Source organism: Dama dama, chromosome 25, assembly GCF_033118175.1.
Source record: "Dama dama isolate Ldn47 chromosome 25, ASM3311817v1, whole genome shotgun sequence".
NCBI classification, from domain to species: Eukaryota; Metazoa; Chordata; class Mammalia; order Artiodactyla; family Cervidae; genus Dama; species Dama dama.
The window spans coordinates 67,501,400-67,518,192 of record NC_083705.1 but is presented as its reverse complement, the minus strand read 5'-3'; the positions used below and the strand labels follow the sequence as shown (position 1 = coordinate 67,518,192).

Here is a 16,793-nt window from a genome sequence, read left to right as displayed (position 1 = left end):
GATACCCAAATTAACCTTTTGCTGGGAATTTTTTCTTGTGACTCAATGTAAGTTCACCCATTGTGAACTCTGGAAGCCAGGGACTGCCAGCCTTGGCCTCATCTGACTCACTAAATCCAAGGAGATCTTCATTTACTCATCTCCTCTCTGATGCTGTGGTTGGCAGAATGATGGTCCTCCTCCAAAACTAGCCACATCCTAACTCTTAAAACCCATGAACATGGTACGTTACATGGCAAAAGGGACTTGGAGGCTGTGATTCACTTAAGGATCTCGAGGAGAGTCTCTGAGATTATCCAGGTGGGCTCAGGCTAATCACTCGGGTCTTTCAGAGGACCATTCCCGGCAGCACTCATGAACAATGTGACGATGGAAGACTCGTCAGAGACACCATGTCTCCAGCTTTTAAGACAATGGAAGTGGGTCACAATCAAGGGAGGTGGACAGCCACTAGAAGCTGGAAAAGGCAAGGTCTGTCCCCCTTAAAATCTTCAGGAAGGAACACAGCCCTGTGGACACCTTGATTTTAGCCATGTAAAAGCCCAGTGAGACTTGTGTTGGGCTTCTTACCTCCAGAACTAGAGGATAATAAATTTGCATTAAGTGGCTAAATTTGTGGAATTGTGTTGGAGCAGCAACAGGTAATCAATATGAACTTTACTGAGCAGTCTGCCATGGTCTTGGTATTCTGGTCCTCAGTGCATACCTGTGTCTGGGAATACTGCTCTCGTGGGCTTAGGGTAGCTTCTTCCCTAAAGGTGATGGGTACACGCTAGAGTTCACATCCCTAAACAGGAAGGTGAGTGGGAGCTGATGCTGAAATAATGCATCTCCTGAGGCCCTGAAAGTATGTCACCAGTTCCAGTGCAAGGCAGCCCCTGCTGCTAAAGAAAGCAACCCCCAGAGAACTCTTCCAGCAGAGCTGCAAATGATTTAAGAGGAAGGAAAAATCCAACTAGTCTGACTCAGAATAAAAAAGTTGGGGAGGATGGTTTTTACACTTTAGTTAACTAAAGAATTGCGGACTTTGAACTTTAACACACAATGGCAAGAGATATCGATTTTTAGACTTTAATTCCTTTGAACTTTAATGTCTTTGGACTTCAACATGAAAGCGGACTTAAACTTTGATTTTTAATTTCTCCTTGGGAATTTGGTATTTGGTGGGGATTATATTAAAATTCAAAGCATCTCTACATTGCTGGCATTTCATTCCTGGAATGTCCCTGTTCATTTTTATCTTTTGGGTGTTGTTTAATATTACTGCAAAACCTCAGATGTGCTATGCTGGATAACATGGCTGGACATTATTTGGGATAAGAAATAAATCTGGGGTTTAATTTGAAACCGTGGGAAGACAGTGACCCTGGATTTGATTTAAATAACATGCTCTTCTGACCCATTTCAGTACCTCTTAGTGTAATTTAGAAAATGCCCACCAGGAGTCCCAGATCATCCCCCCAAAACCCCATGAAGATGGAGGAAAGGCTATCTTGACAAAATGTTTGACTCCTGCTTTAGGAGCTTCCCTGGTAGCTCAGACAGTAAAAAATCTGCTTGCAATGCAGGAGACAGGATTCAATACCTAGATCGGGAAGATTCCCCTGGAGAAGGGAATGGAAACCCACTCCAGTATTCTTTCTTGCCTGGAAAATTCCATGGACCTAGGAGGCTGGCAGGGTATAGTCCAAGGGGCTGCAAAGAGTCAGACATGACAGAATGACTAACACCTTCACTTTCCTTCTTTGAAGAAATAAGCCATATCTCCAGCTGATTATACATATGTTTTCCTCATACGTAAGAGGAAAACAACAAGCTGGAGGATGTTACTGGGGAAAAATGCTTCTCCTCTGTTCCAGTGTCTCCTTCCATAAAGGGTGTTTACCCTCCAGAGGTGGTTAACATTACACCCCAGAAATCTTTTGAAATAATTAAATTCGTTGGCTAGCAGACACAGAGTAATTAATGCTGCCAACTTGGCTTCTATAGGCAGTAGAGATAATATTTAATACTATTTACGCTTTGCCTACCAAACTGTTCAAAACTCATGCAGGGAAGATGTTATTTATTAGGGACATAAAGAAATAAAGAAGAGCGTGGAAGAAGTCATTCAGCAGATGAGATATTTCATCTCATTTCTTTGAGCTACAGAATAGATGGAGCTGAGTTGGCTGATGACACTGATAAGGAAGCCAGCCCAGTGCAGGACCTGGACACAGAAGACTCCATCCTGAGGACCCAGTGAGGTGGCCAACTGCCCTTGCAGAATTTGAGACCCCTCCCTCCAGGCAGAAGAACAAAGAAGACAAACAAACAACTCAAGAAGAATATTCTCCAAAGAGATTAACTGCATTGGGGGAGAAATAAAAAGCTAATGTGGATATCTGACCCTCAGAGAAAAACTCCCCTCATCAAGATACTTGAGGCTCTTATAACAACTCAACTCCTACCTGCTCACCTGAAGTCAAGCTCACAGTTCACAAACTTCACCAATGTGCTCAGAGCTCAGACAAACTCTCTACTTCTTCTTAAAAATAAGCAGAGAACTTATTAAGTGAGTAGTAGTGAAAGTCACTCAGTTATGTCCAACTCTTGGCAACCCCATGGACTATACAATCCATGGTATTCTTTAGGCTAGAATACTGGAGTGGGCAGCCTTTCCCTTCTCCAGGGGATCTTCCCAACCCAGGGGTTACCATATACTTAAAGTAAGTCTGCAAAATCAATGAGGAAGGCTCCCATACAAACAGACAGAAAAAGAACTTGACACCACAGTAAAGTGAGATGACTCATGATAAAGCGAAAACAAACCTTAGCTCTAAATAATATCCTTAGAGAAATTCAGTAATAGTCTACATTCATAAAACAAGAACACAAAAAGTTCTTAGAACTAAAATACTACTACCACTGATGTCTTAGACCCCTGCAAGAAGAAAAAATCAAAAATAAAAACCTCAAAGATAGGTTGAGGAAATGGTAGATGCTGGAGAAAGCTCTCAGCATGCTTGATAAAAAGACCAAGGGATGCAAATTATTGAAGAGGAAGGAAAAATCCAATTAGTCTGACTCAAAATAATTCCAGAAAGAGAAGAAAAACATGAATGAGTTTTTTGAAAAATAACAAGACAATTTTCTGGCACTGAAGGTCATCACTCTTTAAACTGGAAGTGTCCAATACCGAAGAATGTTTTCAAAGGGGCAACACCTAGATTTATCACAGACTTTTACAGTATCAAGGATAGAATTAAATTACAGAAAATATTATTGCGAAAAACAATTTTCTATCTGTCCATATCTAGTAAATATCAACCATGTATGAGGATTTAGTACTGATATTTTCATAATTTCATCTCCTGAGCACAAGTTTTTAAGGAACTTGTACTTGTGCACTCAGTCATGTCTGACTCTCTGCAACCCCCTGGACTGCAGCCCACCAGGCTCCTCTGTCCATGGGATTCTCCAGGCAAGAATACTGGAGTGTGTTGCCATTTCCTTCTCCATAGGATCTTCCTGACCCAGGGATCAAATCAGTATCTCCCGTGTCTCCTGCATTGCAGGCAGATCCTTTACTACTGAGTCATTGGGGAAGCCCTTTATGGAACTTAAAAGACAGTAAACCAATAAAGAGGAGGTTATAGGATCTAGTGAATAGAACTTGCAACCCAAGACAGCTATACAGCAGATCTAGAGAGCAATTATCCAAATCTGTGCAAAAGACAAAAGATTCTGATAGGGAGATCCTTAGAAAACCAAGGAATTAATAATGACTAAAATCATGGACAAAGCTCAGTTGGTGGGCATTGTCACTGCTGGAGGATCCATCCAGATGCGATGCTAGAAATGTACTTCACTGACAAGGATCATCACTTTGAACCCATGGGGAAAGAAATGTGATTACAGGTACCACACTGGTTGCTCACAAGGCAAAGGCTGATATCTGGCTTTGAACTTTTTGAATCAAGCTATAGAAAACTTTGGAAGACTAACTACATTTATGGAATAGAGTGTAACTATATTCAGTCTTGGCAATAAAGTCAAATATGGGCTTCCCAAGTAGTGTCAGTAGTAAGGAACCATCCTGCTAGTGCAGGAGACATAAGAGACAGGGGTTTGATCCCTGGGCTGGAAAGATCCCCTGGAGAAGGCAATGGCAACCCACTCCAGTATTCTTGCCTGAAGAATCCAATGGACAGAAGAGCCTGGTGGACTACAGTCCATGGGGTCACAAAGAGTCACAGAGCACTGAAGCGACTTAGGACAGACAGCAAGGATGATGACAAAAGCTGTGAAAGGGAAGGGTGAAGACAAAGGAATACTGATAGCCTCTCTCACAAACGGAGTGATAAGAGATAGTGTCTATGTCAGATTGAGAGAAACAGAGGCTTGCTTTTGAAGTTGCTGAGCGAATCTGGAGAGGAACCAAGGATAATGTCACCGTGTTAGAAAGAAGGAGAAGCAGCCATGAGTGGTGAAAATGCAAAAAAGTCTCCTTCCATTATGATAGAAAGTCAGTATAAAAAGCCTATGATAATTTGTTTAGATTGAGACAAACATATTATCTAAAGACACAGGATAACAACAAGAAAGCTAAAAAAGCAAAAGGAAGCAAAAATTAAGGCTTAATGCTTCTGAGGGAACTAGGAGGAAGACAGATAAGGTTAAGGACTGTTGCTTTCATTATAAACATTTTTATATTATTTTATTTTTTGACCATGTCTATTACTTCAATTTAAAAATTAAAATACAATGCATTTACTCAATTACCCTTGCCACATCTAATTCTTTATATGTAGTTGTTTTAAGAAGATGCCTCAGGATTTATTTCCCTGGTGGTTCAGTGGCTAAGACTCTGTGCTCCCGGTGCAGGGGACCCAGGTTTGATCTCTGGTCAGAGAAATAGATCCTGCATGCTAGAACTAAGTGTTTGCATGCTGGAACTAAAGATTCCCCATGCAGCAGCAAAGATGGAAGATCCCATGTGCTGAAACTAAGACTCAGCACAGCCAAGTAAATAAATAAATAAAAACTTTTTTATAAAAAGAAGATTCATTAAGAAATCAGGGCAATAGAGTCTTATTTATTTAAAACACAGCAATCCTTTTAAGTAAGCCTACATGGTCCTGTATTTATTTGCATTGCTTTATCTACCTGACCTACAAGTATCTGTTCATATTTGTGAACAGATGAACAGCCTTGAGGTGGGTCTGCATTAGTTACCTGGGGCTGCCATCACAAAGTACCATAGACTGAGTGGTTTAAATAGCAGAAACTTATTGACTAATGATCTCAGGGGCTAGAAGTTCAAGATCAAGGTGTCAGCAGCATTGGTTCCTTCTGAGGCGTTGAAGGAGAATCTGGTTCTTGCCTCTCTCCTGGCTTCTGGTGGTTTGCTGGCCATTTTTGGTGTTCCTTGGCTCATAGAAGTATCAACCCAGTCTCTGCCTTCATCTTCACAAGACATTCTCCCTGTGTGTGTCTGTGTCCAAATTTCCTTTTTCCATAAAGACATCAGCTGTACCACATTAGGGACCCATCTTACTTTAGCATCCAAACATAATTAATTACATCTGAGTCACAATTTGAGGGTCTATGGGTTAGGACCTCAACATATACATTTTGAGGGCATATAACTGAACTTTGGAGCCCTTTGGAGACTGACTGAATTAAATCAACTGATCTAATGCTAGTAAGTAAATAGTTAAACTGAAGCCCGTCACCTTAATTAAAAGGAAAGACTACTTGGGTTACACGAAGCATAAAATGAAAAAATACACTCTGCTCTTGGAGAAGTAGAACTCTTAAGGACATTGGCTTTCATCTGAAATAAAACTTATTTATTTTTATGGTTTAATAAAGACTGCTTTATTATGATTTGTAAAGCATTCTGAAATCTTTAGTTGGGCCTTTCAAAATTTAGGTTGATTATTTCCATCTTTAGAGAGAGAAAAATTGTATTAGTCAAGCCCAAAGGACATGCAACACTTCCAATAAAGTTTATTTGCTTTGGAACATTTCAAGTAATGGCTAGCATATAACTGTTTCAACTGGCTTTAAATAAAATTCTGATCATCATCTCATAGTAATTATTGCACAGAAAGAAAATTATTTATTGCAAGGTCTAACAGGCAGTGGCAAAATATATTCTACTGTGAAGACATTCTGTAGTACAAACAGGCAGCTGTTTTTTTAAGCATGCAAGGTTATGGGTTGAATATAAATGCATGTGACTACCTCAATTTTTAACATTTTATTATTGTTCAAACAGTTTGCCAAGGAATACTCAGTAAATAATTTAAAGCTCTGCAAGATCATTTTTTTCCTTTTATCTTTCATTGTTTATAAGGTGGTGCTCTCAATCCTTCTGGATATAGACCCTAACTCTGGTTTACAAACATGCTTTATTTATTTATTTTTTAATCACTAAAATTGTTCCTTTGAATATTTGTTTACAAAACATCCTAGTTTGTAAATATCTAGCGAGGAATTCAAAGCGTATGTCACCCTCGCTTCCCTTTTTTTTCAATACACATCTGTTTTCACCAATTCACTAACAGGCAGGAAGGAAAATACAACAGAAAAAACTCTGTGTACTAGAGAGGCCTGGAATGTCCTTGCTTCTTGCTGAACAATTAGGTTGGCTGAAGGATTACAAAAGAAGTAAAGAGGCAGTTGTTACATTTGAATCAAGTTTTTTTTGATTCATGTGTCTAGGGGGTTCCCAGGCAGCTCTGTGGTAAAGAATCTGCCAGCTAATGCAGAAGGTGTAAGAGACATGGGTTTAATCCCTGGGTCGGGAAGATCTCCTGGAGGAGGAAATGGCAATCCGCTCCAGTCTTCTTGCCTAAAAAATTTCATGGACTGAGGAACCTGGAGAGTTACAGTCCAGTTGGGGTCACAAAGAGTTGGGCACGACTAAGGACACATGGACACACACACACACACACACACACACACACACACACACACACACACAAGTACCTAACCTCATTCCAAAAAGGTTTTGTGAAGTGTCCTTGTGACAATGGAAATGAAATGATCCTTTTCACTTATTACTCTCTACTCCACTCTTCCAGCCATCATCTCTTTTTCTGCTTGTCTAGTTAAGTTTCTAAACCATCAACACATTTGCCAGGGACATCTCTTTTAGAGTCAGCAGCCAGCGATGCCAGAGTGTTACAATTGACAATAGGGACCCCAACCATCACAGAGGCCACCAGCAGAAGCTGTGCGTGGTGAGTCCGCTGACTGCCAAGCCTGTGTGTGCAGATATCCAAGGCTTAGCACACACCCAACACGTACAGAAATCCAAATGCATTTGAGAAATGAGTGACTAAGGAGTGAGTGAAGGGCCTGGACTCACCCAGAAAAGCTGATTGGAGTAAAAAGCTCATCAAACTCGGACAAAGATGGACACTGAACAGGACCCTGTGGGGTTTTTGGGCACAGACGCCTTTCTGTGTCTCGCATTCCTTGTTTGTAGGGAACAGACTCCAGCCTCCACGACCTTCCTGAGTCTCCAAGTGCAGATTCAAACAATTGCTAATTAGGGAAGGGAGGGGATCAGAGATCAGAGAGGGGAAACCAAGAAAGAATAGTGCAGCCTTGGGGCAGGGTCCTCCTTCCACCTCAAGGGATGCACATAACAGTATCTTCTGAGTTCTTTAGAGAACTAGTCAGTCAGTTCAGTTGCTCAGTCCTGTCCGACTCTGCGACCCCATGAACCACAGCATGCCAGGCTTCCCTGTCCATCACCAACTCCCGGAGTTTACTCAAACTCATGTCCACTGATTCGGTGATGCCATCCAACCATCTCATCCTCTGTCGTCCCCTTCTCCTCCTGCCCTCAATCTTTCCCAGCATCAGGGTCTTTTCAAATGAGTCTGTTCTTCGCGATAGGTGACCAAAGTATTGGGGTTTCAGCTTCAACATCAGTCCTTCCAATGAACACCCTGGCCTGATCTCCTTTAGGATGGACTGGTTGGATCTCCCTGCAGTCCAAGGGACTCTCAAGAGTCTTCTCCAACACCACAGTTCAAAAGCATCAATTCTTCTGTGCTCAACTTTTTTTTAAAGTCCAATTCTCACATCCATACATGACTGCTGGAAAAACCACAGCCTTGACTAGAGAGACCTTTGTTGGCAAAGTAATGTCTCTGCTTTTTAATATGCTGTCTGGGTCATAGCTTTTCTTCCAAGGAGCAAGTGTCTTTTAATTTCATGGCTGCTGTCACCATGTGCAGTGATTTTGGAGCCCGCCCCCAAAAAAGTCTGTCACTGTTTCCCCATCTATTTGCCATGAAGAACTAAATCCCCAATAAATGAAAGATGTCAGCATTCTTTATTTCAGAGAAGACCACCTGAAGCCAACTGAAGGAATCAGAGAAGCTCATCGAGAGAATATCTGTCTCTGAAGAAGTGCACACACCCACATCTCAACAGCAACTTTGCCCTTGACTCCTCATGGAATCCTCCCAGGTTAGGCCACACAATTTTTGAGGGTAGGAGCCCTCTTTGTCCCCCTTTGCCTGGCAAACCTATAGTGCTATTCTTTTCTATCTCACCCAAGACTCTGTGTCTGATGTTCTGTTCAACAACAGTGCACAGAGGCCGGGTCCAGGACTCTCAGAAGGCAGAGAATAACGTAAGAGAAACAGAGGGTTGGATGACCCTGAAGTTAAACTGGGTTGTTATTGTTCAGTCACTAAGTCGTGTCCGACTCTTTGCAACCCCACGGACTGTAGCACGCCAGGCTTCCCTGTCCTTCACTATCTCCCAGGGTTTGCTCAAACACATGTCTATAGAGTCACTGATGCCATCCAACCATGTCATCTTCTTTCCCTCCTTTCTCCTCCTGCCCTCAATCTTTCCCAGCATCAGGGTCTTTTCCAATGAGTCAGCTCTCTGCATGAGGCCTACTAAAATCCCGGATTTGCATAGCTCTGCAGGAGCCAACAGAACCGTAGCTTTCATAGCTCACTTTGGCAACTGACCATGGCTGGTGCTGAAGAGGAACATGAGTCTCTAAGCCTCTTGGAGCGGAATTTATTTGCCTTATTTGACTTTTGCTTCAGGCAGTGAAGTTAGCTTTGGCCTGATCTGCATCTGGATGCTCTGTCTAAATAGAGCTCAAGGAGTCTTGCAGGCCTCCGGGCGCCCTCAGGTGTCAGCCAGTGTGGACATTTAGAAGGCTTTGTTACTACTGACTGGGTGCAGCAGCAATTCCTTCCACGTGGGGTGCTCTCCTAGATGTTTTTCTCAAGTGGTAACTTGGCCAAGTGTTTCTTGTTTCTCAGTAGTATCCACCATAGCAACCCCAGAAACCAGGAGCTTCCGCAAGTCTAAATATTTCAACAACACATTTTTCTTTGAAAACAGTGAAACTCAAGCCTGAAGTTCAGCCAGGTACAATAAGGCCCTGACTCTGGAAAGATGTGAGTGTGTGCTAAGTCACTTCAGTTGTGTCCAACTCTGTGTGACCCCATGGACTGTATGCAGCCTGTGAGGCTCCCCTGTCCATGGGATTCTCCAGACAAGAATACTGGAGTGGGTTGCCTTCCCTTCTCCAAGGGAACTTCCTAACCCACGGATCGAACGTGCGTCTCTTATGTCTCCTGCACTGGCAGGCGGGTTCTTTAACACTAGCACCACCTGGGAAGCTCACCTCTGGGAAGACAGAGAACATCTATTCTAGAAGCAACCATTGCCATCCTGAATCCATTTGGCTCTAATGCTTGGACAGTGTCATGGCAGAAGACAGCACTTCTTCCAGGAGACAGTCTGGGCCACCAGCTCATGCTGCTGAAGAAACAGTGGGTTATGATATGACAGTGGGTGCAAACTCCTGTTCTTCTCAAAAAGGGGCAGAATAAGGCATCTGTTCTCTCTGTGTAACACATGCACCATCTTTCTTACAGTCAAAACTTCACCAGGAGGGGAAATGTGCTGACATTCTGAAGAATTTTTCTGCCTTGATGTTTTCAAATGGAGCTCACATAGCAATTCTGGATGTTGCTCAGGGGCACACAATGGGTGACATCCAGCATCTTCAGAAGCAGTGCTGAAGACTCAGGAGTAGCCAGCCGTCCTGTCCTGCATGGCGGCTTCAAGCATCCCTAGGAGCACAGGGCGTGCTGCGGTGGACGGTCTCATGGGACTGCACACGGCTGCGTATCCTTTCTGACTGAAGCCATCAGTCACTTCACCCTTCTCCATGGAGCTGAGTTTCTTTGGCAATGAGTGAAGCCACCACAGAGAGTGCTTCTAGGTAAGGGATTTGTGTTGGAGCAAATTCAAATTTTAGTTAAATCCAATTCTTTTCAAATCATGAACTGAAAGCGCAGGTACGCAGGAGGGTGCTCCCTTGGTTGTGTTGGCCTCATACATCCACTGGGCTTCCCAGGTGGTGCTAGTGGTAAAGAACCTGCCTGCCAGTCCAGGAGATGTAAGAGACACAAGTTCTATCCTTGGGTCAGGAAGATCCCCTGGAGGAGAGCATGGCAACCCACTCCAGTATTCTTGCCTGGAGAATCCCATGGACAGAGGAGCCTGGCGGGCTACAGTCCGTAGGGTCACTAAGAGTCGGACAGGACTGAAGCAGCTTAGCAGCAACATACATCCACTAGCTTGGTCGTAAGGCACAGAGGCATCCACATTGAGTTCTTTCTCTTACAGGCATTTCCAGCTGAAACACAATTCATGACAGGGCAGGTGGGACTTCCCTGGTGGTCCAGGGGCTAAGACTCTGCCCTCCCAATGCAGGGATGCAAGTTCAGCCTGTGGTCAGAGAACTGGATCCCACATGCTGCAACTAAAGATACCCATGGCAAAGACTTGACACAGCCAAATAAGTAAATTTCTTTTTTAAAGAAAACAAAGCCAAGTGTTAATAACTATAACGGCAGGTTGTATTTTTAGTTTTTAACCCACCCCAAACTATCCTACACATCATAATATGTGCAAAAGGAGTTTGTCCTTCTCTGATCACGTGACCCCATGTTAGTTCAGTGTGAAAGAGTACTGTCATAACACAACAACCGTTCACAACATTTTTTCCCCCCACAAGGACAATCTTCCACTTAGAGAAAGACAAAACAAAAGAAAAGGAAAAGAAAAAACAGAAGGAAAAAAATATGACCGTCTAGTTCTAATTTAACTAAGAACATAAAGTAGATGTGCCCATGATGTTAAAGGATGCTAATAAAGACAATATGCTGAAGCTGGGAGTCTTGACCCAAGAATGAACAAATATTTATGACTCTAACTTCGGTAATGTATTTTCTTAAATGAACAAGTGCACATATGCTTATGAGCATAGTTTCAGGAAAATTTTAGCGTCAAGACAGAAGGTCAGTGGAACTGTGGGTACTTAAAAGATCCTTTTTTGAGAATCCGTCTTGCAATCCACCTGACAAATCCTCCTGCTTGAAGGAGTAAAAATGTGTGCATAATATGTGCAACAGGAGTTTGTCCTTCCCCAACCATGTCACCCCATGTTAGCTCAGTGTGAAACACCACTATTATAACATGACAACCCTTCACAACACTTTTTCCCCCCACAAAGACAATCTACCACTTAGATAAAGAACAATCCAAAGAAAAGGAAACGAAACATGAACCAAAAGTGAAATATCCCAAAGAAGAGCAACAGCAGTATGCATACTGCATACATAACATATATACACTACATACCAGGAAGGCCAAAAAGTTTGTTCAAGTTTTTCTGTAACATCTTACAGAATATACATAAAACTCAATATATAAAAACCTGGAAGAACTTTTTGGCCAACCCAGTATAATGAGAAGAATGACGTGAAATTCCATACTGAGGTCGCCAATATCCTTAGTCCCCTCAACAAGTAAAACTTCACATTTAAAAGTGAGAGGCAATAGTAAACGACTAATGTTTCCTATGTCCATATGTATTCCATGAAGGTATGTGTTAAAGGCTTTACATAATCTCATGGATGAATCCCATGGCTTTATGAGGTAGTGTAGTTATCATAATTATGTTCATTTCTTGAAACTCAAAAGTCCTATGCTCTTGGATAAGGCTTTTTCTCATGATCACTTTAGAAAGAAAACTGCTTAACCTGTAATATTATATAAATTGGGGCTTTTACTAACCACCAATATTTTATTCAAGAAATTAACTGCTAAGGACAATAAGCTTTCTGCTGCTAAACACAGTATTATCTACCTTATTACCAATAACTCAATGCCTTGGCCTTTCACCACTTATGATTAATGTCATTCTAATGATGATTCAGGGGTATGTTAAGATGTCAGTACTTAACCAAGTGACAAAGACTGAAAGGCAGTCAAAAAATCTTAGGAGGGTCATGTTTATTGGGTGCTAATTATTTAACATGACCCATCTACCAGCATGACATCTGATACCCTTTTACTTAAGTCTGTCATTTGCAAACATGCAAATATTTATTCCCAGGATGGCTGGTGTGATTAGCCCTTGGACATAACACTTGGCTACCGTGCAGGATGATGGGAACTTCATCGAGAGCGTCAGCCATGCCGTTACTAAGAATTCTGACCTGTGACCAACTCCCGGATCTCCAAGTCGGTGGTCTTGCGGAGCAGCCTCACCAGGGCTGGGATCCCACCGCAGTTCTTCAGGGCGATTTTGTTGTCGTCATTGGCCTTCCCGTACACCAGGTTTCTCAAGGCGCCACAGGCACTTCGGTGGACTTCAGTCATCCGATGGTCCAGCAGGTCCACCAGGAGCTGGATGCCCCCTTGTCTCCTGATCTGGGGAAGCGAAGGAGAGAGGAAGGTTTTACTACTTAAATCCCAGTGGGTTTTTCATATGAGGTCATTGCTACAACTCACTGCACTGAACAGAAGGCCTTTTGCAAACTGAAAAGAAAACAAATTATTCTTCTCTTTAGATTCTATTGCTTTTACTTATTTTCATACCCTCCTGATAAAAATTCAAATGCATTTCAAGTCATAGAATTTTGAAATGATGATTTTAACCTCCTAATGGGTGTTCTCTCTATAAAAATATGCTACATACTCAGGGTGTGAAGCAGTCAGACGGGCAAAAGGATCTCACTCCTAAGACTTATGAAACGTAACCACTGTCTTAAAGGGCTGCAGGACTGAAGTACCAATGTGAAAATTATGTGGAATAGGGAGATGCTCCCAACCTTTCCAAGGAACCAGAAGCCAAATGAGAAAGCAGAAGTCATACAAGGCTATTCATCTGAGAAGACCTGGAAAATAAGGACATCACTCACAATGACACTTTGTCTACACACTAGGACCAAAGTATGTTCTGCTAACTTGGGCATTTGACTAATAACAAAAAAATAACATTTAATCTGGGTGGTTTTCTAATCAAAGAAAATGTTTTAATGAGTAAACGAAGAGAAAACTTTGCAATATGTTTCTAGATGGGTCTTCTCTCGGCTGCTGCTGCTAAGGCTCTAAGTGGCTGAGTCATGTCCAACTGTTTGGGACCCCATAGACTGTAGCCGCCAGGCTCCTCTGTCCATGGGATTCTCCAGGCAAGAATACTGCAGCAGGTTGCCATTCCCTCCTTCAGGGGATCTTCCCAACCCAGGGCCTGAACCTATGTCTTTTATGTCTCCTGCATTGTCAGGCGGGTTCTTTACCACTATCGCTTCCTGGGAAGCCCCTTGTCTAATTTCTAGACCCGTTTTAAAATCTGAACTGCAAACAAACTGTCTAGTTAACATATGGACCATTTCATGGAGTTTTCATTGGCAGAGCTGTATTTGAATATTGCTGCATTTGGAAAAAGAATATATACAACTCACTTAAATTCTTTTCTTTTATAACTTCAGTATCCCTTAAGGGTCAAAGAGTTCTAATTTGGCATGAATGAATATAATCTGGCACTTTTCCTATTTGGCTTTCTTTCTTTTTTTAATTTTTGGCTTCACCAAGCAGCATGTGGGGGGGGGGGGGCCTTAGTTTCCTGACCAGCGAGCAAACTCATGCCCCCTGCAGTGGAAGCATGGAGTCTTAGCCGCTGGACCAGCAGGGAAGTCCTCCTACTTAGTTTTCTGATTATAAAAAACTCATTCATCCCACAGATGAGCAGGGACACAGGGCTAGATCCCTGGGACTCGTTCAAAGCTTCTCAAATGCCATGTTGTCTACAAGGCTACTCCAACCACACTATTTAAAATTGCCATCTGAACCACACCACGTCCCTAACCTGGCAGGCTTTTTTCACCTTAATCTATTACAGAATCGCTCATAGTCCTGCTGGGCCCTAACTTCTTTATTATGTTTCTTGTGATTGCCTGCCTTCTGCGAGAACGTACATTCTTGGAAGGCAAGTCTCTTTGCTTTGTTCATTGATAGATCCCCATCCTAGGCCAAGTGTAATGCCAGGCACATAATAGAAGCGTGATAAGTATCTGAATAAATGGCGGGGGGAGCATGTATTACTTGTTACAGCAGCATTTCTTTGTCAGGTGAGCTGATATCAGCTTTTAAAGAGGGAATAATATTCTTCCTTGAAAAAACAAAACAAACTTGTGAACATCTCAGAATGTCTCCAAGGGGCCAATGCATCTCTTTTGAAACCAGTTTACAAAAAATGAAGGCAGGCATCTCACACACAAGATGGACCATCTCATGATCCACAATATGCCTGGAGGAGTTATTTTTATCCATTTACCCAAATGAAAACAGAGAAAGCTGAAATCCTCCCAGAATCCATGGACTCGAAGTTCCTAACTTAGAAAACACAAGTGTGGGAATTACACCGCCAGTGAGATCAGGACCAAGGACAGAGGAGACGACCACACACCTGCCACCCTCCCCCGCCCCCCTGCCTCTGCCGCAGAGGGGTCAGGGTTGCAGAGACAGGTACTTATGTCCCTGAGGTGCCCTACAGTCTGCGGCGGCGCCAGCATGGGGAGAAGTGGCTAAAAGGATCACTGGGTCAATCAGAAAAAAACTAAGAAAAGTTCAAAAAAAACAACTTTCCCCAACTTACAGTTTTACCCTGGTCCTGCTTGGCTTTCCATTCATCTGATAAATATTTATAGATTTTAAGAGAGATGAAATCTATCACTATATACATATGTCCCATACATACATCTGAGCTTTAAAACACCCATTTATTCACATTTGTATGAAAAGGTTAAACTACGAATGTCATTTTATTGATATGTGTGTCTTTGAATGTGTGTACTTTACAAATTATCTAGGTTTAACTCTTTTAATAATGATGAAGCTATTGTAAAAGAGGTAATAGAGCCATTCATACAATTCATTGATTGCTTAAGCATAAAGCAAACAGTAGTAAACCTATCTTTCTCTCTACCTTAGCTAGTCTGTATGTCATAGTTAAGATTCCTTATTTCCCATTCATATAACTTCATGAATTAAGCTATCAAAATATTATTCCAAAGATTTAAAAGGGAAAATGAATTCAAAGTGAGGGCAATAGCAATTCTTAATGGTATCATGAGACAATGATGTTTTCAATGTGACCCTAATTAATGCCATATATCCAAATATATAATGATATCTTCAATTTTATTTTAATCTATTTAGAGCAACACAAGTGAGATGATAAACTTTTTCATTTGCTCTTATTTTGAGGGTCACTGGATCATCAACACTAAAAAAAACAGAAAACAAAACCCATCTTTTCTCAGGGTTGAATATTATCTAATAAGAGAGAGCCCTACTTCAGTTTTCTGAAGCCAAACGTCAGTCAGAGTTGACGTTCACACATGTGAAATGTGATGGTACTTGGTTCTGCCTCCCCCCTACATGCACTCCACTCCCAGCAGGACCAGAAAAGGAGCCACGGGGCAGACTTTCAATTTTCTTGCAGGGTCTTCCTTCCCTGCAGGACCTCTGGGTGGGGTGGACAGGTCTGCATGCCACCTTCTTCACTTCCCTTCTGCTTTTCTCCTGGGTCCTCCCTCCCCTCCACTTGTCCCGGCATCCAGTTTTTCTAGTTTCTTCTTGTTTCCAACCTTAAACTCTCATAAGGCTCCAAATAAACCCACTGCAAACATTAAGACAGTACAACTCTTTTCAAAAGATGATCAGGGGAAAGTCTCTTCTTTGAAAAGGCACCTTTATCTCCTCTCTCACTAAATGGCCAGCGATCTATTTTTCTTTAATTCTCCCCATCAGTCACTTCACATCCAACCAGGTGAGGCCCTGGTTTGGGTCCACACAGTATCATTTGAGACCAATGTACCCTTTCTTTTTCCTCCCTTCATCATTATGCAGAATTTCTCACAAGTCAAATCTTAAAGGGAATCCAGGTTTAATATGACTGAAACAAAGTTAACAAAATACTGTATAATATTATATCCAATAAGCATGAGATATAAGAATATCAAATCCACTAGAAGGATGCCAGTCATATGGTAGTGAGCCAAAAATTATTTATCAGATGAATGAAAGAATGCTACAGTGCTTATCATTTATTGGTTTCCTTCTCTTTTTAAAAAATATTTTTAGAAAGATGGTATACCTTTAAAGCAGTTTTATGTTCACAACAAAATCTGGCAGAAAGAACAGAGGTTTCCCATATACCACTGTCCTTACACAGGCACAGCCTCCTCCATTATCACCATCCCCACAAGAGATACACATCTGTTAAAACCTGTGAACCTACACCGACACACCATTATCACCCGAAGTACGCAGTTTACATTAGGGTTCACTCTTGGGTGTTGTATAGGTCTTGACAAAAGTATAACATGTGTCTACCATTACAGCATCACATAGAATAATTTCACTGCCCTAAAAGTCCTCTTTGCTCTGCCTGCTCA

At 42.0% G+C, this 16,793-nt stretch overlaps 1 protein-coding gene across 1 annotated transcript in view; it reads right to left on the bottom strand.

Moving 5' to 3' along the window:
- CTNND2 (catenin delta 2) overlaps positions 1 to 16,793 on the bottom strand; it is a 1,052,580-nt gene that overhangs the window by 230,599 nt on the left and 805,188 nt on the right. Inside the window, exon 11 of the mRNA XM_061129708.1 lies at positions 12,549 to 12,762. Coding sequence (XP_060985691.1) covers positions 12,549 to 12,762 — 214 coding nt within the window. The remainder of the gene's footprint in view (positions 1 to 12,548; positions 12,763 to 16,793) is intronic.